The sequence below is a fragment of the Stenella coeruleoalba genome, assembly GCF_951394435.1.
Source record: "Stenella coeruleoalba genome assembly, chromosome: 5".
In the NCBI taxonomy this organism is placed as follows: Eukaryota; Metazoa; Chordata; class Mammalia; order Artiodactyla; family Delphinidae; genus Stenella; species Stenella coeruleoalba.
The window spans coordinates 88675889-88698337 of NC_137150.1; the positions used below are offsets into that span (position 1 = coordinate 88675889).

The 22449-nt window shown below is 39.9% G+C and overlaps 1 protein-coding gene across 1 annotated transcript; it reads left to right on the top strand.

The window, feature by feature from the left end:
• Positions 1–10499: 10499 nt before the first annotated feature.
• Positions 10500–21793, top strand: DPPA2 (developmental pluripotency associated 2; the record flags this gene model as incomplete). The annotated part of the gene is made up of 7 exons (XM_079923029.1): positions 10500–10523; positions 12285–12432; positions 14072–14232; positions 14649–14702; positions 15102–15360; positions 18899–19094; positions 21685–21793. The coding sequence occupies 7 exons, from the start codon at positions 10500–10502 to the stop codon at positions 21791–21793; spliced, it is 951 nt and encodes a 316-aa protein (XP_079779155.1).
• Between the last annotated feature and the right edge of the window lie 656 nt (positions 21794–22449).

Here is a 22449-nt window from a genome sequence, read left to right on the forward strand (position 1 = left end):
ACTTCTTTATCCAACTAACCCATGGGGTGGGAGTGGCCAGAATCTCCTGGAAGGGGCAAAGAGAAAATTCTGTGGTGATGGAAATATTTTCTGTCTCGACTAGGGAGTTGCCTACCATTTTTCAAAACTTATCAAACTGTACACTTAAGATCTGTGTATTTTAGGACTTCCCTGGCAGATCCAGTGGTTAAGACTTTGCCTTCCAATGCAGGGTGTGTGGGTTTGATCCCTGGTCAGGGAGCTAAGATCCCACATGACTCATGGCCAAAAATCAAAACATAAAACAGAAGCAGTATTGTAACAAATTCAATAAAGACTTTAAAAAATGGTCCACATCAAAAAAAAAAATCTGTATATTTTACTGTAAATTTTACCTCAAAGGAAAAAAAAAAGGTTTAGTTTGGAGATCAAAGAGAAAATTGCATCAGTCACATGACTCCTAGGATTTGTATACAGAGGCCTCAGAGTAGAGTTTGAGGAGGCCGTTTATTCTCATGATGGATGACGAAGAGGAGTGGCCCAATACATTAGGGAGATTTATAACACTGAGAAGGGTTATAGAAGAAGTTCACAGAGACTGGACAAGATTTCCTCAGTAACTCAGAACTCCTGTAGCTCTAACACTGGAAAACGAAGGTCAGAACTTGATTCCTTCTGCTCTTCCTCAAAAGCCCTGATTAAATCTTCTCTGATAACTTTATTTGATATATTCCTTTTTTTTTTTTTTGGCCGCGCAGTGCAGCATGGGGGATCTTAGTTCCCAAACCAGCACTTAAACCCATGCCCCCTGCAGTGGAAGCGCAGAGTCTTAACCACTGGGCCACCAGGGAAGTCTCTATATTTCAATTCTTAAAACTACTACCTCTTTTATCCATACTGGATTGGAAGTCACCACTTATTTCTTACTATTAAGAAACACAAGAGCCCAAGCTTTGGGGGCAGCTAGATATGTTTACACGTTTCTATCCTGAAAGCTCAGTTCACTTGATTTTTAAAATGAAGGTATCAACTCACACTTGCGAGGTTGCTAGGTTGAAAAAAATAATGTATGTAAACCAGTTATGTTAGGAAAGTGATAGGCACTCAGCTAAGAGTAACTGCTGTAATTTCTACTATGTTTTGTCTCTATCTTTCTTTTCTGCACTGAACTGATATGTAATTACCAAGCACTTATTAGCCACTTCAAAGCTGTGTGGCTTTGGGAATTTAATTAATCTCTCTAGGCTTAGTCAGGTTTATTGAACATATAGGTTTATTTACATACGGTGAAATTCACCCATTTTAATGTATAATCCTTTGAGTTTTGATTAACGCATGCATCCATGTAACTACCATCACAAGAGCTAGAACTTCCATCGCTCCAGAAAATTCCTTCTTGCCTCTTTGTAGTTAACTCCTTTCCCCTCCTCAACTCCTGAAAACCAAAGATCTATTTTCTGTTCCTATAGTTTCGTCTTTTCCAGGATGTCTTATGAATGGAATGAGACTGGGTTCTTTAATTTAGTATAAGGCATTTGAGGTTGACTCATATTTTTGAATGTATCACCAGTTTGTTCCTTTTTATTGATGAACAGTAGTATTCCATTGTGTGGATATGCCATGTTTGTTTATCCATTGAAGGGGAGCAGAATATGCCACCCCAGAATGTGGCTTTGGCATATGGATTATTTTGAGCTGAAGACAAGCAGGGACCAGCAGATTCAGAAAGAGCTTTTTACCTTCCCCTTAACTGCCTCAAAGAATTTAGATAGAGGACCTATACTAGGAAGAAAGCTATTACTAGAGATAATATTTTATATAAGAAAGACTTATTAATAGGACTTCCCCAGCAGTCCAGTGGTTAAAACTCCACGCTCTCAAGACAGGGGGCACAGGTTTGATCCCTGGTCAGGGAACTAAGATCCCGCATGACGCATGACATGGTCAAAAAATAAAAGACTCATCTACATGGCAGAGCAAACATTTGTTTACCAAACATTTGCTCTTCTCATCTTCCTGAGAACTGTCTTCCTCCGCCTTGAAGCCCCAGACCCCTACCCCTTCTCTTTAGCTTGGGAGGTTATATACGCCTCAGTTACCTGACTGCCAGGGAGTCCACATATTTTTATGGGGCTCCCACACATACAAAATTTGATTTTCTCCTGTTAATTTGTCTCATGTCAATTTAATTATTAGACCAGTCAAACTACCTAGAAGAGTTTTCTGCTCCTACACCATTCACCAGTTGAAAGATATTTGGTTATTTCTAGGTTTTGGTGATCATAAATAAGCCCTCTATAAACCATCATATACAGTTTTTTGAGTGAACACTCAAGTTTCACTCATTTGGGGGTAAATATCTAAGGAGGAAGATTGCTGAGTCATATATTAAGTATGTTTAGCTTTACAAGAAACTCTCACACAGTTTTCCAAAATGGTGGTGACATATTGCATTCTCACCAGAAACGTATGATATCCTCATCAACACTTGATATGATCAGACTTTAATTTTAGCTATTCTAATAGGTGTATAGTGGTATCTTAATTGTGATATTAATTTGCCCTCCATATAGCTTCTTGATGGAATGGCTGTTAAAGTATTTTGCTCTTTTTTTGGCAGCGGGGTTGAGGGGGATTGTTTTCTTATTATTGCGCTTGAGGAGTTCTTTATATATAAATTTAGAATCAGCATGTCACCTTCTGCAGCAAAAATCCTTTAGGGATTTTGATGAGTTTTCCGGGTCAGTGAGCAATGGGAAAAGCAGCTTGTTGCAGGTCCAACAGGAGAGACTAACTCTAGAAAAATGATATTTGGTATTGTGTTGTAATGTGTTAGGGATAGTTATGTTTCTTACAAGAAGAATACATTTAAGTACGTTCCTCTGTAAGAAAATATCTAGCCTTAAGTAGAATGCAGTGTGTAAGGAGTTCTGCAAAGTAGCAGAAGGCAATAATGGAATGCAGGTGGGTTGTATGTAGTGTGGAAGGTATTCGGAAATGAAGATGACAGTCAACTGTGTTAAATTCTAAGACTTCATTGCCCTAGATGGTTAATATAACTCAACTACAATCTAATGCAAAGATATGACCTGTGAGTGGGGACTACAGAAACAAAAAAGATGACACACATGTATGTTGCGCAAAGTATTAATGACCTGCCAAGATTAAGGAAGTAAGAAGTCTAAGACCTAGGTTTGAGACCAGATGTGCTATTTTAGTAGATGGTTGATATTGAGTATCTGTTACCTGAATAGCAGTGATCATAATATTTATCTCACAGGATTATAAGAATTAATGAGATAATATATATAATATACTTCATAAATTGACAGTCTATGCAAATGCTCTTTATGACTATTTTATTAAACTCTTTCTTAGCTTCTGTTCTTCAATGTTAAGTTGCCCCGTATAGAATACTTCCCTAGCCGAGCAGTCTGCCTCCTATGGATGGGCTGTCTTGAACACTTTGGGTAGTTGGTGCCAACAACATAATTTGAGTAGTGACAGCAAGGTTAGCAAACTGGGAATTTGTGCTGCTCAGAACAAAGACGGGAATGTGAATCCTTTTATTAACTTTTATTTCCCTCTCATTCTCTCCAGAAAAAATAAACAATTTATGAGAGATTGTGTAAACATGCATTTTTTTTTAAAAGTCACTTGTTGGGAAGACATTAATGCTACAAAATCATAATTCTTACGTTGAATCATTTTGCCTAATTTGGGTATAAAGCAAGGCCAGAGAAAGCAGACAGATAGAGAAGGGGAGGATATTATTCTTAGTGTCTACTACCATACATTACTCTCTCCATACTCTATTTTGAAGTATTGAGATAAATAATGTTCATCTTTTTTTGTTTGTTTGTTTGTTTTGTTTTGTTTTGTTTTTTGAGGTAAGTGGGCCTCTAACTGTTGTGGCCTCTCCCATTGCGGAGCACAGGCTCCGGACGCGCAGGCTCAGCGGCCATGGCTCACGGGCCCAGCCGCTCCGCGGCATGTGGGATCTTCCCAGACCGGGGCACGAACTCGTGTCCCCTGCATTGGCAGGCGGACTCTCAACCACTGCGACACCAGGGAGGCCCCGATAACAAGTATTTCTTATAATTATTCCCCCGTCTTTCTCCAAAGGGATGTATAGGCATTTAACGATGTGACTGTACACTGGAAAAGAGAAATGAGACATTTTAAAGACTATTGGACACAGGATCTGAATTGACTTTGATACCCAAGTTATCATCATGACCCCCTTTTTGTTAGGTTGGGGGCTTAAAGCAGCCCCATAATAGCTGAGTCCTGGCTAAAGTCTAGCTCCAGTAGGCCCACTGTTTTTATGAAGACACCCAGGGATCATTTTCTCAGTCTCTGAATGTATAATTGGAATTGATATACTTGACAGATGAAGTAACCACCTCATTGGATCCTTGGCCTGTGGGATAAGAGCTATCACAGTGGGGACGCCAATTCTAAACCTCTAAAACTACTTTCTGTGACTTCTCTGGTGGTCCAGTGGTTAAGACTCTGCACTTCCCCTGCAAGGGGAGCAGGTTCGATCCCTGGTCGGAGAAATAAGACCCTGCATGCTACGCAGTGCGGCCAATAAATAAATAAATAGAGTAATTTCATTAAAAATAAATAAATAAAACTGCTTCCTATCTCACCCTGGTGCGCACAGCACAGACACTAAATTCCCTAGTTATGAAACTCAACTTGAGGTAACATACATCAAGCGTCATCGAGAATGGGTTGGGAGACTTCCTTCGTGGCGCAGTGGTTAAGAATCCACCTGCCAATGCAGGGGACACGGGTTCAATCCCTGGTCCAAGAACATCCCGCATGCTGTAAAGCAACTAAGCCCGTGTGCCACAACTACTGAAGCCCCCTCGCCTAGAGCCCGTGCTCCACAACAAGAAAAGCCACTGCAATGAGAAGCTCGTGCACTGCAACGAAGAGTAGCCCCCACTCTCTGCAATTAGAGAAAGCCCACGTGCAGCAACAAAGACCCAATACAACCAAAAAAAATAACTAAATAAAATTAAAAATAAATAAATTAAGAAAAAAGAATGGGTTAAGGATTTCCCTGATCTGCCCTCCAATGCAGGGGACACGGGTTAGATGCTCAGTCGCGAAACTAAAATCCCACATGTCACGGGGCAACTAAGCCTACGCACTCTGGAGCCCTCATGCCGCTGCAAGGAAGAGCCCACGGGCTGCGACTAAGACCTGATGGAGACAAAAAAAAAAAAAACAAACAAAAAAAACCACACAGAATGGGTTGAATCTGAAAAAGAATGTGTGTGTGTGTGTGTGTGTGTGTGTGTGTGTGTATAAAACTGAATCATTTTGATGTACACCTGAAACTAACACAACATTGTAAATCAACTATACTTCAATTAAAAAAAGACAGGATAGGTTGGCTGGGAGGTAATCTGATCAGTGAGAGATTTCAATAACGGGTTAGAGATGCTTTAGACAAGAAATAAGGCAATGGCAGTAGAATTATAGGAGAGGCAAAATCAAGCAAGATGTGTACATGTTTGACTCCACAGGACTTTGACCTATTGGAGTTTAAGGAGAAGGGGTGTTTTAAGTAGTTGTTACGTTTCTGCCTTTAGATGACTGGGTGGATGATAACACATCTCAAGAAGAAATACCAAAGGAGGTGAACGTTGGTAAGGATGTCACTGAGTTTACTTCTTACTAAGTTTGAAGTGCATAGCCTGATATGCCAAAACTTGGGTCAGTAAGGCAGGCAAAAAGATTGGGCTAGAAATACATATATGGGAGTCGTCAGCATGTAGGTGGAAGTTGAAATTGGAAAAATGGATGAAGCTGCTCTAGAAAAGCATGAAACATGATCAAGAATAGAGAAATGCAACCTCATGGGACATCAGTGTTTTAGGAGTTAGGTGGGGAAAAGGAGACAGAAAAACTATTCAACCAGAAAGGAAAGGAACTAGACAGAATAAAAAGTTGTGTTCAAAAAGTTGAACTGGGCTTCCCTGGTGGCGCAGTGGTTGAGAGTCCGCCTGCCGATGCAGGGGACATGGGTTCGTGCCCCGGTCCGGGAAGATCCCACATGCCGCGGAGCGTATGGGCCCGTGAGCCATGGCCGCTGAGCTTGCGCGTCCGGAGCCTGTGCTCTCACAGCAGTGAGAGGCCCGTGTACCGCAAAACAACAGCAACAAAATTGTCCTTCCCACCTCATCTCCCCTGACTGCCATGCTCTGTCCTAACCACATCTTCTGAGTCATACAGAACAGAGGATAGACCTTACTTGTCTGGATTCTGAATTTAAGATTCTCCTAATTGTGACTGTTGCTTCATGATAGAGAAGAGATATTTTTTTCAGAAAAAAAAAAAAAAAGCAAAAATGCTCATTTATTCTTGATCAGAAGACAAAGATCTGTAACTACCGTTCTAAAGTAGAATTGAATTTTCAGTAGTGCTTGGAAGTGGGAATTTCTTGAAATGAAGGATGTGGCAAAGTTGGGAACATCTTTCAGAGTGCATCTTTTATCTTCCTCCTCAGAAAACTGAAGAACTCAGTAGCTGTCCCTTCCACATGAGAGTGATACCGAACCATAGTTTCCAAACTGTTTCTCAGCACCTGAGGGTTCTGTGGGGATGTCTTATGGTTTTTTATTTTTCAACCAGAGTTGCTCCACTTTTATCTGTTACATGTTGGTGCTCCATGAACATTTACTATTACAGAGCATGTTCCTTTGATTTAAAAAAAAAAAAAAGAAAAATTTTGAAAAACATTTATCTAAACAAAAAAATACAATGTATTTAAATATTTAACTTACAATATGGTAAATAAAATATATTTGAAATAGGTAATGCATTTTTATTTCAGAACTATTCTCTATTATTGGAATAATATTAGAATCAAAGTATACATAAACAATTTTTTTTCTTTTTAAAATCTCTACCCTACAGTCTAGGTTATTTTTAATAGCTTAACATCCATTTAGTGGCTGCTTTTCAGCTCTTAGGTATATACTGAGCCCTAAACTGAAATTGGTGTAATATGATTTGAGTCCTTTGTTGTACCTTATTAAGAGCCTTCTCTAAACCAGGCACTGAGCTGAGCATGGGGAGAATAAAGGTGAGTCTGAGAACTTCACAATGTCACAGTCTGACAGGAGAGAGCCAGGTCAGTCCGTTATCAGCATTTATAACATATCCATTAGAGCAGCAGCACAGAGAGGACCATCTACTCAAAAGGGAGTTGGTGGCATGGTGTGGGGGGCAGGGAATAGAGGCTGATGCAGGATGAATAACCAGCATTGATTGAGCCTCTGTTCTGAGCCAGATACAGTGCAATGCTCTAGGTTATACCATTGCTCTCTGGAGCCTGCTGTCTAACTGGGGAGATGAAGTTAAACAATCAAAATTTCAAATATATACAGATTTAAAGAAATTCTATGAAGAAAAGGAATAAGAGAATAACAGGAGTAAACTCTTTTAGGGTCACTACAGGAAACTGGCATTTACACTTAAAGAACAGGATAGAATGCTAATTATAGCTACAATGGCAACAGTATTACAATATACAGATGTATCAAATTAACACGTACACCTTAAATTTACACAATGTTATATGTCAGATATACTTGAATTAAAAATAAGTTAAAAAAATAAGTTTAAAGAATGCGGAGTCAAATGAGTGAAGAGAAAGGGAAAGAGTGTTTTTGTTTTTTTTGCGGTACGCGGGCCTCTCACTGTTGTGGCCTCTCCCACTGCGGAGCACAGGCTCCGGAAGCGCAGGCTCAGCGGGCCATGGCTCACAGGCCCAGCCGCTCTGCGGCATGTGGGATCTTCCCGGGCCGGGGCACGAACCCGTGTCCCCTGTATTGACAGGCGGAGTCTCAACCACTGCGCCACCAGGGAAGCCTGATCAAGCTCATTTACAATAAATGCAGAGGATAGAAGACTAGCTTAAAGTGGAAGTACAAATGAAATTAGCAAAACCTAGGTATAAAACTACAGGAAATTCACACAATTCTTTAAGCAATAATAAGAACAAAAACAAAATTTGTGAGGAAAATAAAAGATGGAGGGAGAATTTACAGATTGAAGAAAATTTAAGGTGGGAATTCCCAGGCGGTCCAGTGATTAGGACTCCGTGCTCTCCCTGACTAGGGCCTGGGGTTGGATCCCTGGTCTGCTCAGGGAACTAATATCCCACGTGCAGCGTGGCCAAAAAAAAAAGAAGAAGAAAAACGAAAAGAAAATTTAAGGCACATATCCTTTTTTAAAAAAATTTTTTATTGGAGTATAGTTGATTTAAAATGTTGTGTTAGTTTCTGTTCTACAGCAAAGTGAATCAGTTATACATATATATATCCACTCTTTTTTGTTTTGTTTTTTTGGCCACGCTGCGCAGCTTTCGGGATCTTAGTTCCACTACCAGGAATTGAACTCGTGTCCCCTGCAGTGGAAGTGCAGAGTCCTAACCACGGGACTGCCAGGGAATTCCCATATCCACTGTTTTTTAGATTCTTTTCCCATATAGGTCATTACAGAGTTTTGAGAAACATGCCCTGTGCTATACGGTAGGTCCTTATCTATTTTATATTAAGGCACATATCTAATCACGGTGTGTAGCCCTTATGTGATTCCAACAGATTGTTAAAACAAGAAAATGAGAGTATGAGATAATTGCATATTTAAATACTGCTGGATGTTTAAAGAGACTGAATAGTGCAATAATATTAAAAAATTATTTTAAATTATTTTTAGATATGAAAAAGATATTGTAACTATAGTTGGAAAAAGTCTTTTTCCCCCCCCGAATTTATGAATGAAAACTATGAAGTCTGGTATTTCTTTTAAAATAACCCAAGAGAGGGGGAATAGGTGGTGGTTTAGATGAAAACAGATTGGCTGAGAGTCGATAGTTGTTCAAAGCTGGATGATGGATCCATGAGGGCTGGTGATATTACTGTCTTCTTTTATTCTTTTTTTTCAGCTTTATTGAGATATAATTGACAAATAAAATTCTAAGATGTTTAAAGTGTACATTGTGATGATTTGATATAGGTATACACTGTGAACTGTCTGCTTTTATATGTTTGAACTTTCCCATAATATAATATTTTAAAAAAACAGAGGGGAAAACCCAAGAAAATAAATAAGATAATTATATTGTAATAAATGCTAAGAAAAGAAATATGGTAATGAATGGTCTTCCCACTTGAAGTCCCATCCTAACCTAAGGCACTGGAATCAAACTGTTCAGGTTACCAGGTCAACTCCCTTCTAAATCATCCAGAAAAAGCCTGTAAGTAGGGGCCACACCCAAGTGGGGAGATGGAGTGTTTTCTTGGCTGAATCTCTATGGGCCAATTCAGTTTCCATCTTGGAAGGGAGGAGCCAGGATTCCAAGCATTATCTGCCTAATCCAAAACCATTTGGTCACACCCTGATCTAGCCAATGTTTACAGACTTTTAGGTGCATAAGAACAACCCTGAGGGCTGGTTGAAGCACAGATTTCTGGGTCCTGCCCTTAAGGATCTGATTCTGAAGGTCTGGGGTAGAGTCTCATAGTTTAATTTTCCAACCAGTTCTTCAGCAAACTGAGGCAGAGCCCTTGCACTTTGAATAAAATATAATATTTAAGTTAAACTGATCTCGGCTCCCTGGGTCCTGAGACTGATGGACCAGACCATTTACCTAGGGGAAGAGAAAGCCCATCGTGAGACCAACGAATGTCAGAGTTGCCATACTGTTTGTGAATATATTTTCCTTTAGAAACTCTGGCTCCTTTAGAGTGACCTATAAAAACATCTGTGACTTTTCCTACCTCCTGTCTCATCACATCCTGCCCCCAACATTATCCTCCAGCAATTCCCAAGTTTTTGCAGTTCCTTCTCCTGCATTCATTAGTACATCACTTGCCTTAGCATTATGGCTTCTGCTGTTCTTATTCTGAATAGCCAAACCTTTCCCTTCGACTCAGCTCGCCATTATTGCAGGCTTAAAACCTGTGTTTAGATCTAGATCCAGAAGAGATCATGTTATCCAGTCCCTACAATCTAAATCTAATCTCCCAGTGAGTGAAACACCCATGGGCATAAATCAGTTATAAAATACCTTTGAACTTCTATTCCCTCCACAAAGCATCATTCAATCCATCACCAATATTGTTTACAAAGATTGTTTATTTGTTTGTAACTTGTCAACAAGTGTTTGTCATTTTCAAGTTTCACCTAACTCTCACCTTAAAGGAATAAAACCCAAAAATTTTTTTAAAAATCAGGAGTGATATTAATTACCCAATAACTTAACTCTTGCCTAATAGACAAGCCTGGGTATAAAACTGATGAAATTATCACACTGTCAGATAACAAGGGAGGGGGAAAAAGAGGAGGAAGGAAGACAGCTCTTCTGGAAAACAGGAAGTAGGAGACATTTGCTTATAAAAGGAGAAATTGGACTAGAAACCTCAGGTTAAGAGGATTAAATTACAGATATCCTTAACATTGCTGGCTCTGCCTTTCTCTGAGAGTTCCTTGGAATGGCACACCCAAATTGTGAGAAGGTAAGTTTGGTTTGAATTTCATTTATTTTCCCACAGATTCACTTTTTAAAGCCTTTCTAGAGCTCACTTATATTTCCGTCTTTCTGGATGTAAGACATCTCTATCTGAGAATCCTCCCTTTGCAAGCGAATTATTACTTTTCTTTCATGTGATTGCGGTATACAACTTGGGTGAAAGTAAAAAAGGAGAAACTAAATATTTCTGTTCCTAGTTCAAAGTAAGATATTTATTTTGTAGAAAGACATGTTGTAGCTGGGCAAGATAAAACGGTAAAGAAATGGAGAGCTGCCGTAAAAAGAAAGTGAAAAGGGTAACGTGGATAAGGTCAGAAAGTGACGTGACTAGTAGGTTTCTTTCCCCCAGGAGTAAGAAGCAAACCTACTCCCAATGTCCTTGGTACCAAAGGGTTTCCTGACTAGGTTTGGGTAGTCCTGGACTAGAGGAAAATATAAATTGAGTAGGTTTCATAGGTATTTGCAGGGGCCACTATACCGGGCTAGAGAACTGAATTGGCCAATATGAAGTATATGATTATGGGCAAGTCATATAGCTGCTTACCTCTTGAGTGGAGTGATACTCTCCCAATATAATGTCCTTTTTTTTTTTAAGCTGACCAGTGAAATGTTTCCTGGAGTGCTTTGAAAAAGTGGTGTACAAAGGCAAAATCCTTTTTGCTAGCTAAAGTGCAGAGCAAGGGGAAGTCTTTGAAGAGATTTAAACCGGCTGCGGAGGGACGGGCGGGCGGGGAGTGGGGGGACGGGGACTGGCCTGGCCGCATCGGATACACTTAGCTGTTCAGAGAAAAGAATATTGCAATTGAGCTGGAATGGAGTTTATTCACCCTTGGATTGGAGAGGAAAAGCTAGAAACTTAAGCATATGTGACTCTATGTTATTGGTCATTTAATTTCTGAGCCTCAGTTGCCTAATTTCTAAAATATGAAAACTAATAAATTACTACAAGTATGTTATAGGATTAAATGAGAAATACAAAAAGCTCCTGGCACAGTGCATGAGGACTGTACAAAATCAGTAAATATCAGTTCCTTCCTACCTATCCATTTTATCTTTCATTCATGAAATTGTTAAAAGAACACTGAGCGTCCACTCTGTGCTGGGCACTGTGTAAGCCCTGCGATAGCAATGGAGGGTAAGACAGATACCTTTGCTCCCCTCCGGTCGTGGGGCTGAAACAAGGTTGGTATGGCTGAAGCTCAGAAAGCTCAGGGCTCTTAAGCTGGAAAGGCAGGCAGGGGGCCCGGCTGTTCAAGAACTTACAGGCTACACCAGGGAGTTTTGTCTTTTAACTGAAGTATTTTGAACAAGCAGGAGAGCAGTCTGCAGAAAGGAGCCAGAATGGATTGGAATCACAGGAGATTACTGATCCTGCCAGTGATGATAACGTGAATCATGCAACAGAAGATGAAAAGGCAGAAACACCTTCTACACAGATTTAGGAGATAAAATGAAAGTATTTGGTGTTTTAACTGATGGAGAGGAAGGCCATGAAGGAAATGGTTTCCCCAAACCCAAGATCTATGCTTTAATTTCCTCTTATCATCCACATGTAAATCTGCTTTTGCCCATTTCCTCATTGTTTTTCCCATCTAATAAAGGACCTATGAATCAATACCAAATTCAGGGAATCTCAGTCTCTCCATCCAGCTATTGGCTTCTCTTATTCATTAGTTGTGCCATGAAAGTAAATATGTTAGTTGTACAGCATTAAATGAGAATCAATGATTGAGCCTTGCTTTTCCAGAATTTCTTTGAAGAGGTCTTAGGTGAAGAAAATATGGTTCTTACATTGATTCCAGTTAATGAGGAAATTGTTGAAGACCATCTAACGGAACCAAGTGTTTCTTCAACTTCAGAAGTCAAAGTGGAGTCACTGAGTCCAGATAACCAAGGTATGAGAACAACAGGGTGAGCTCAGTTTGCTGCTCCTCCAGCTCTGGAAGATTCTTCTTCCCCTGTCCTTTAACTATGCAACACCCAGCTTAAATCTCACCTTGATTATCTGTGGTAGGAGATTTCTCAAACTCTCATACTGCTCATTTGCTAAGCACCATTACTGTCTTGCTTTTAAAAAGACACAAAAACTAGGCATGTGGGCTTCCCTGGTGGCGCAGTGGTTGAGAGTCCGCCTGCCGATGCAGGGGACACAGATTCGTGCCCCGGTCCGGAAAGATCCCACATGCCGCAGAGCGGCTGGGCCCGTGAGCCATGGCCACTGAGCCTGCGCGTTCGGGGCCTGTGCTCTGCAACGGGAGAGGCCACAACAGTGAGAGGCCCGCGTACCGCAAAAACAAAAACAAAAACAAAAGCAAAACAAAAACCCAAAAAACTAGGCATGTGGAGTGCTTTGGACAGAGCATGACCTCATGCGGCAGCTAGATGTGAGCTCAAATTCCCAACCCATGAAGCTCAATCTTCTTTCCATTTTTACATACTTCTTATGAAAACCAAATCATTCCGAGCTTTTTTCATTTTCTTTTATTTCGAGCTTTTTTGAGATACAACTGACACATAAAACATGGTGTAATTTTAAGGTGTACAGGGTGATGATTGACGTACATATATATTGCAAAACGATTACCAAAATAAGGCTAATTAACACATCCATCACCTCACTTAGTTAACTTTTCCCCCACTGTGGTGAGAACATTTTAAGATTTACTGTCTTCTCAATTTTTAAGCATACATTATACGATTAACTGTAGTCACCATGCTATACATTAGATCCCTAGAACTTACTCATAACTGAAAATTTGTACCCTTTGATCAATATCTTCCCATTTCCCCTACTCCCAATTCCTGGCAACCACCAATCTACTCTCCGTTCCTGAGTTCAGCCTTTTTAGATTCCACATATAAGATCAGATGGTATTTGGGAGACTAAATCATTTTGAAAAGCATCTAGTCTTTTGCTTGGTGAGCAATTGTTGATCAAATATCTAGCAGCTCTTAATATGATCCTTTGTATCAGGGCTTCATATGAAGGCATTGAATAAGTATTTTCAGAATGATTTTATTTTGGGGGCAAATAACGAGGGCTTCCAGATAAAGTAGACAGTGATAAGTTAAGCAAAGTGATGTGAGACAAGGTACATTTTCTCTGTAGAGAAAAATGAGGCAGGTTGACAGAATGGAGGACCATTGTTGGATGGGGTGGTTTTAATTATTTCTGTAGGGACAGATATTTTGTGGTCCAACATCTACACATTTTGGAGGAGCAATCCAATGTAATGTTCTATCCAGGTGGTTGTTTATGGCTGCAAAAAGCAGGTTGCTATAGGTAGTGTAAAAAAAGTGGAATTTAGAATTTCAAAATGTGTATTTGAGTCCCAGTTCTGCCATTTTAATGGTGGTGTGATCTTGGGCAAGTCCTTTAACTCCTGAATCTATTACCTTATTTGTAAGATGAAGAAAAATAGTTGATATGTATATGTACAAATTGGGTTATGAGAGATAAGTGAGAACTTCGTAAAATTTTAAAGAATTTACAAATATTACATTATTACTACTTTGGTTCTCTTCTTTTCTCAGTTCATCCTCCTCAAACAGATGAACAGTTCAAAGCTTGCCCAACATCTAGTTGTAGTAAACCAATTTATCCCTTGCCAACCATATTGCCTCCAATTAACAACGTGAGTCGGGACACTTTGCGGAAATGGTGCCAACAACTTAATTTGAGTACCGATGGTCAGGTGAGTGCACTCGTAGGAATCTCTGGTGCTTGTAACAAGTATGGGAGCTCTGCCAGCTTTTAATTTTTGAAATTAATTTTTAATTAATTAATTTTAAATTTATTTATTTATTTTTGGGTCTTCATTGTGGTGCATGGACTTCTCATTACGGTGGCTTCTCTTGTTGTGGAGCATGGGCTCTAGGTGTGCAGGCTTAGTAGTTGTGGCATGTGGGCTTCAGTAGTTGTGGGCCTGGGGCTCTAGAGCATAGGCTCAGTAGTTGTGGTGCAGGGAATTAGTTGCTCCACGGCATGTGGGACCTTCCTGGACCAGGGATTGAACCCATGTCCCCTGTATTGGCAGGCAGATTCTTAACCACTGTGCCACCACGGAAGTTTGCAGGTTTTAATTTTTATTTCCCTTCTTAATTTCCTTAGAAAATAGAGGTTTATCTGAGACTCCAGAAACATGCTTATCCTGAAAAAGATCAGGTGAGTGAGGAGTGTCGTGATGTAAGTTCTGATTGTGAATTTTTCCTCCTCTTCACCATCTCTATATGGTGGCAAGGTTTCTCAACCAAGACAATTGACATTTCCAGCCAATTAATTTCTTTTTGTCCTGGGGCTTGTCCTGTGCATTTTAGGATGTTTAGTAGCCTAAATATCTATGGATTCTACCCACAGTCTGTCAGTGATCTCCCTCCCCCTACACACAGTTTTGACAATCAAAGTTTCTCTCAGTTAAGAACCACTGCTCTGAGGGAACTAATATTCCTAAACCCTTCCCACACTGACATACACAGGTCAATGTACGAAGAATGATAAAATCAACCCAAATGTCCTTGGGGCAGTGACGCTTCCCTGCATACTCATCGTGAATTCCATTTGCAGTATATTCCTGAATCATCACGGGAGGCCAGATTGCAGTCATGTCCAGGGAAACACAAGACGGTGACCAAGACAGCAAGTGTTCAGAAAAGGAAGATGAGTGAGAATGAGGAAAGGACTAACATGGTTGAAGTGATAACTTCAGCTCAGGCAGCCATGTTGGCAGCATGGTCAAGAATTGCTGCAAGAGCTGTTCAACCTAAGGCTGTAAATTCACGTCCCCTGCCTACCTCTGTTGAGTGCTTTCTGCCGCAAGCTTCCGGTAAGATCAACATTAAAAAATGGTTACCATGCCAGAGAAAAAAGGCACACTTTTATTAGTCCAATACTGATGGTAGTTAAAGGGAAAGCGTTATTAAAATATCTGCAGATGGGACGTTAGGTTCATAGAGGGCTTATCTTGTGATTGATACAAAGCCAAGTTTTGCCTGAATGGCTCTCTGAGCCAGGTGGCTGAGTGGGGACACTTTCTCATCGCTAAGCACAGATCCAAGGTGGGAAGAAAGCATAATCTGGTAATGTGGTCAGCCACCGCCTGAGGTCTTCCCCTTTCTATTGGATCGGAAGAATTAATTAAAATGACCATGGTTCAAACCCTCGTCTTACCACTTCCTAGGTATGTGACATTGGCCAGTTACTCAGCATAAACCCTGGTATCCTGATTTATAAAATGAAGATTTCAGCTATTATACTTGATAGAATGATTGTGAGGCTTATGAAATACAACTTGGTATCCTAAAAGTAGGCAATGATAATTAAAATATTTGGGGCCCCTGTCCTCTTGAGAAATCTCGAGAATAACTTAGCCCCATCTTTCTCCAATTCCTGCTCCACTCTTTGATATTTCTGTTTTCATTTCCATCAGACCCTACCTCAGGCCAGCACAAAGTCATTCTCTTTTTTGGCTTGAATTCTTTTCCTCTCTCCATCCCATTTCCAGAGGTGTTCTGGATCCTCTTTTTCTATTATTAATTAACTTATTTATTTTTGGCTGCATTAGGTCTTCGTTGCTGCGGGCAGGCGATCTCTAGTTGCTGCGATCCAGGGCTACTCTTTGTGGCAGTGCTCAGGCTTCTCCTTGTGGTGGTGGCTTCTCCTGCTGCAGAGCACGGGCTCTAGGTGTGCGGGCTTCAGTAGTTGTGGCACGCAGGCTCAGAAGTTGTGGCTCGTGGGCTCTAGAGCACAGGCTCAGCAGTTGTGGTGCATGAGCTTAGTTGCTCCGTGGCATGTGGGATCTTCCTGGGCCAGGGCTTGAACCTGTGTCCCCTGCATTGGCAGGTAGATTCTTAACCACTGCACCACCAGGGAAGCCCTATTCATCCTTTTAGTTCCTCTTCATTCAGCAGTTATCAAGCACCTACTGGGATCCAGGAGTGTGCCTAGCCACATTCTTTAAATTACTCTTTTAAAATTTATTTTTTTAAATTTATTTTATTGAAGTATAGTTGATTTACAATGTTGTGTTAATTCCTACTGTACAGCAAAGTGACTCAGTTATACATATACGTATATATTCTTTTTCATATTCTATTCCATATGGTTTATCACAGGATATTGAATATAGTTCCATGTGCTATACAGTAAGGCCTTGTTTTTCATCCATTCTGTGTATAATAGTTTGCATCTGCTAATCCCAAACTCCCAATCCATCCCTCTCACACCTCCTCACCCTTGGCAACCACAAGTCTGTGTTCTCTATGTCTGTGTGTCTGTTTCTGTTTTGTAGATAAGTTCATTTGTGTCATATTTTAGATTCCACATGTAAGTGATATCATATGGTATTTATCTTTCTATTTATGACTTACTTAGTATGATAATCTCTAGGTACATCCATGTTGCTGCAAATGGCATTGTTTCATTCTTTGTTATGGCTAATACTCCATTGTGTATATATGCCACATCTTTTTTGTCTGTCAGTGGACATTTAGGTTGCTTCCATGTCTTGACTATTGTAAACAGCTCTGCAATGAACACTGGGGTGCATGTATTCTTTCGAACCATGTTTTTCTCCAGATATATGCCCAGGAGTGGGACTGCTGGATCACATGGTAGCTCTGTTTTTAGTTTTTTAAGGAACTCTGTACTGTTCTCCATAGTGGCTATACCAATTTACATTCCCACCAACAGTGTAGGAGGGTTCCCCCTTTTCTCCACATCCTCTCCAGCATTTGTTATTTGTAGACTTTTTAATGATGGCCGTTCTGTATGGTGTGAGGTGGTACCTCAGTGTAGTTTTGATTTGCATTTCTCTAATAATTAGTGGTATTGAGCATCTTTTCATGTGCCCGTTGGTCACCTGTACGTCTTCTTTGGAGAAATGTCTATTTAGGTATTCTGCCCATTATTTGACTGGGTTGTTTGTCTTTTTGTTATGAACTGTTTGTATATTTCAGAAATTAAGCCTTTGGCGGTCTTGTCATTTGCAGATATTTTCTCCCAGTTCATAAGTTTTTTTGTTTGTTTGTTTATGGTTTTCTTTGCTGCACAAAAGCTTGTAAGTTTGATTACGCCCCATTTATTTATTTTTGCTTTTATTCCTTTTGCCTTGGGAAACTGACCTAAGAAAACACTGCTACAATTTATGTCAGAGAATGTTTTGCCTATGTTCTCTTATAGTATCATGTCTTATATTTAAGTCTTTAAGCCATTTTGAGTTTATTTTTGTATATGGTGTGAGTATGTGTTCTAACGTCATTGATTTACATGCAGCTGTCCAACTTTTCCAACACCATTTGCTGAAGAGGATGTCTTTTCTCTATTGTATGTTGTATATTCTATTATATATGTCTTTTCTCTATTGTATATTGTATATTCTTGCCTTCTTTGTCAAAGATTAATTGAGCATAGTGTGTGTGTTTATTTCCGGGCTCTCTATTCTGTTCCATTGATCCATATGTCTGTTTTTGTGCCAATACCATGCTGTTTTGTCTTTTTTTTTTCATGCTGTTTTGATTACTGCAGATTTGTAGTGTTATCTGAAGTCTGGGAGGGTTATGCCTCCTACTTTGTTCTTTTTCCTCAGGATTGCTTTGGCAATTCTGGGTCTTTTATGGTTCAGTATAAACTGTAGGATTATTTTTTTAGTTCTGTGAAAAATCATGGGTTATTTGATAGGGATCACGTTAAATCTGTAGATTGCTTTGTGTAGTATGGCCATTTAAATAATATTAATTCTTCCAATCCAAGAGCGTGGTCATCTCTACTCTTATTTTATAGTCTGACTGGGGAGATTTTATAGATATTTAAGCCTACAGTGATTGCTCCTTTCTCTCAATTTCAGACACTTGATATCTATAGGACTTACTACTCTGTTGTCTCTCAAATATCCCATCTCTCCAATTAGATTGTTCCTTAGACTTTTAAAAAAGATCCTTTTGCCTGTTTTCTATAGTTGAGGCAGTACAATGTAATGGTTAGGCAAATTGGCTGTGAATCAGAATACCTAGATCCTTGTTTTGGTTCTGGGAAAATTATGATATTTTAACACTGTAAGCTTCACTTACTTCACCTGTAAATAAGAAAAGTAAATAGAAGGTAAATATTAATGATGTTCTTAAGAATAAATGTATTAATACATGTAAGTCACTTAGCAAAATCCTGGACACAAAGCAAGTTTTCCAAAAGTTAATTGTTATTGTCCTCTGTGCTATGTAGTTTGTGAAGTTAGATTACACTGTCTTTTGGTCTACATTTTCCATGCTTCTCATTCAGTTGATTCAAGAGTGACTCACTGAGGGGTTGGATTGGGGTACGGTTACCTGATTGTAGCAGTTTATGTTTGCTTCTTTTTCCTTGCCTAGGTGTCCGGTGGTGTGTGGTCCATGGCAGACCACTCTTGGCAGACACAGAAGGTTGGGTTCGCCTGCAGTTCCATGCAGGTCAGACCTGGGTGCCTAACACTCCCAGGAGGATGATCTCTCTCTTCATGTTACCTGCCTGCACTTTCCCATCCCCAGACCTAGAAGATAATATGTTATGTCCTGAATGTGCTAAGAGGTAATCCTTAAGTATCTTTCTAAATATGACACACAGAACAATAGATGTCTAGATGGGTTTCTGAAAAATTTAGTAGGAGAAGGCAGAGGGCAAACATGCTGTTTTCTTAATTTGCCATATAGATCAGGCAAAAATAGGAAGCAAAAATAATTTAGCAGGGGCTTCCCTGGTGGCGCAGTGGTTAGGAATCCACCTGCCAATGCAGGGGACACGGGTTCGAGCCCTGGTCCGGGAAGATCCCACATGCCGCGGAGCAACTAAGCCCGTGCGCCACAACTACTGAGCCTGTGCTCTGGAGCCCGTGAGCCACAACTACTGAAGCCTGTGAGCCTATAGCCCGTGCTCCGCAACAAGAGAAGCCACTGCAATGAGAAGCCATGCACGGTGAGCCCCTGCTCGTCACAACTAGAGAAAAGCCCACACGCGGCAACGGAAACCCAATGCAGCCAAAAATAAAAATAAATAAAATAAATTAAAAAAAAATTTAGCCGTGGATTAGAACTCAGATAAATGTGGCTTCTTCTTAGCAACCTTAACAAGGTAGTTGACAAGTTAAGACCTTAACTGCCTCAATTTTAGAGAGATCTGTTTTAAGAAAGAAAAAATTAGGTTCTCACCGTATGTCAGATACTTAGCTGGGGATACAAAAATTAGTAAGACAAAACCCATGTAGCATGCTGAGATGAAAATGAGTAAGAGATGCTATGAAACTATCTGGAAAGGACCTATATTGCAGTGACTTAGGGAAACTTCAGAAGGGATTACATGTACTGAGGAAGAGTTTACCAGTTAGAAAGTAAAAACTTGGGCATTTTGGTAGTCAAAACAGCCCCTACCAATACATGGAAGAATATGACCTACTTACATTGCAAATAGGCCAATATGATTGAAGCTTATATTGACAAATAAGTCTGAGAAGGGAAGGAGCAGACTATTGAAGGTTTTATATCTATATTAAAGGTCTCATATTATCCTGTGGGTCATAGTTTCTCAGTCACTTTTGGGACATAGATTTCTTTGAGAAAATAATGATAACAACATCTTCTCCACTCAAGAAAATACACATTGTGCATACACATAAGCTATGCTTTAGGTTCTATATAGACGTGGAACTCATGAGCACAAAATTCAGCTTTTGGTGATAGAATTGGATGGAGGTGATGCAAGATGGGTGTGAAGGGAAATTAGATTTTTATTTTTTTATAGTTATATATTTTTAAAATATTTACTTATTTGGCTGCATCAAGTCTTAGCTGCAGCACACAGGCTCTTCACTGTGGCATGCAGGATCTTTCATTGCGGTGTGCGGGCTCTTTGTTGAGGCTCGTGGGCTTCTTTCTAGCTGTGGAGTGTGGGCTTAGTAGTTGTAGCACATGCGGACTCAGTAGTTGTGGCATGCGGGCTCTAGAGCATGTGGGCTTTGTTGCCCCATGGCATGTGGGATCTTAGTTCCCAGACCAGGGATCGATCCTGCATCCCCTACATTGGAAGGCAGATTCTTAACCACTGGACCACCAGGGAAGTCCTGAGGTTTTTTCTTTTTTAAGAAAGTAGATTGAAATCTTGTGACAGAGACTAGATTGGAGCGTCAGAGATTACTATAATAATTTTGGAAAGATGTAATTTATGACCTTGGTAAAGAATTTGAAGCGGAATGGGACAAATGTAAGAGTTGCAGGAGTATAGAGAACAGAATGCCATCTTATTAGAGGAAAGGCAGAAGTTCAGTTCAAGGGCAAAGAATGATACATGGGACATGCTTCACATGGGTCTAGTGTTCAGAGAAGTATGGGTTAGAGAGAAACATCTTTGGGAGTCATTAACATGCAAACTGAACATAAGAATATGTAAGAATTAGAAGGGACTGCAGAAGAACCTTAAAAGAGAATCAGCTTATCGATGGCAGGTGAGCAATGAAGACTGAAAAAGTGCAGTTAGAGGTTGGGAGATAAATGAGAAAAAAAGCAACGGGTCGAGAGTTTCAGAAGGAAATAGTTGGTAGTGAGATGGCCATGTAAGATTATGGTTAATGCAGTGTTGCTGGGAGTGTGAATTTGGTACACCATTGGCGGTCTTTTTGAGAGTATGTTGAGAGGGTCAGGTGATAGTTGGAGCAGAGCATGTGAAAAACTAGGAACAGGTCATATTGATGATCTCTACTACCTGAGCTAGAGGAGATAGCAGTTAGTTGAGGCAGTAATATCAAAGGAGCTTGTTTCTGTCTTCCCTTCCTTCCTTCCTTCCTTCCCTCCTCTGTTTCTTTTTAATTTTTAATGGGAATACCAAGAGTAGTGTGAACAGAGAGAGGATGTGGGGAGAAGCTGTGAGGAGGAAAGGGAGAGTATGAAGATAAAGGAAGTAGAACCAATTGTAGTTTAGAGAATAGGAGCCCTGATATTAAGTGGACAATGTTGTTCCTTTGCTTATTACATAAAATCTTTTTACCCACCATCCTAGGGTTGTGGGGCAAACTACTCACAAACTCCAGAAGGGTATTCCTCATTTTACTGGTCATTTTCAAGGGGCTGGTATGTAATGGTCTATCTTATTCTAACCATTTTCCAAAATTTTTTTCTGACTTGCTTTATAGGAATAAGAAAATTATGAAAAGATTAATTGCAATGGGGAAGAAGAAGAAACCTGGTTTGGACATACGAACATCATTGCTTTTAGATGGGCCATGTCTTAATACAAAATAAATGGTTAGCGGAGGGGAAGGGGTGGGGTGTGGATGAAATGTGTGAAGGGGGGTAATTGTATGGTAATGATGGTAACTAGACTTATATCAGTTTTGTAGTGTACACAAATATCGAATTACTATGTTGTACACCTGTAACATAATGTTATATACCAATTTTACCTCAATATAAAAAAATGTTTGTTAGAATACACCAGTGAAGCCATCTAGTCCTAGACTTTTGTTGTTGGGAAGTCTTTGATTATGATTCAAACTCCTTACTAGTAATCATGAAAAAAAAAAGAGATAAATGATGGAGAGCCCACAGTTAAAGTGACTTGCATCCCAATGATTGCTATGCTCTGTCCTCGCCATCCTCAATGTTGCCTGATGCTTTAAGTACAGATGAGAATGTCTGGATTCTGTACTGAGGTTTACCAATAAATGACTGTTACTGCTGCTTCAAGTACTAGCTATATAGAATGTAATTTGGTTTTATTTTAGTTAATAGATTTTTGTTTTTTTTTAGCAGTCTTAAGCTTTCAGAAAAATTGAGCAGAAAGTACAGAATTCTCAAATACCACCCCTCCTCCCTACCCCATTTCCTCTACTATCAACATCCTGCCCCCGAGAGGCACAGTTGTTGAACCTACATTGACCCGTCATTGTCACCCAAAG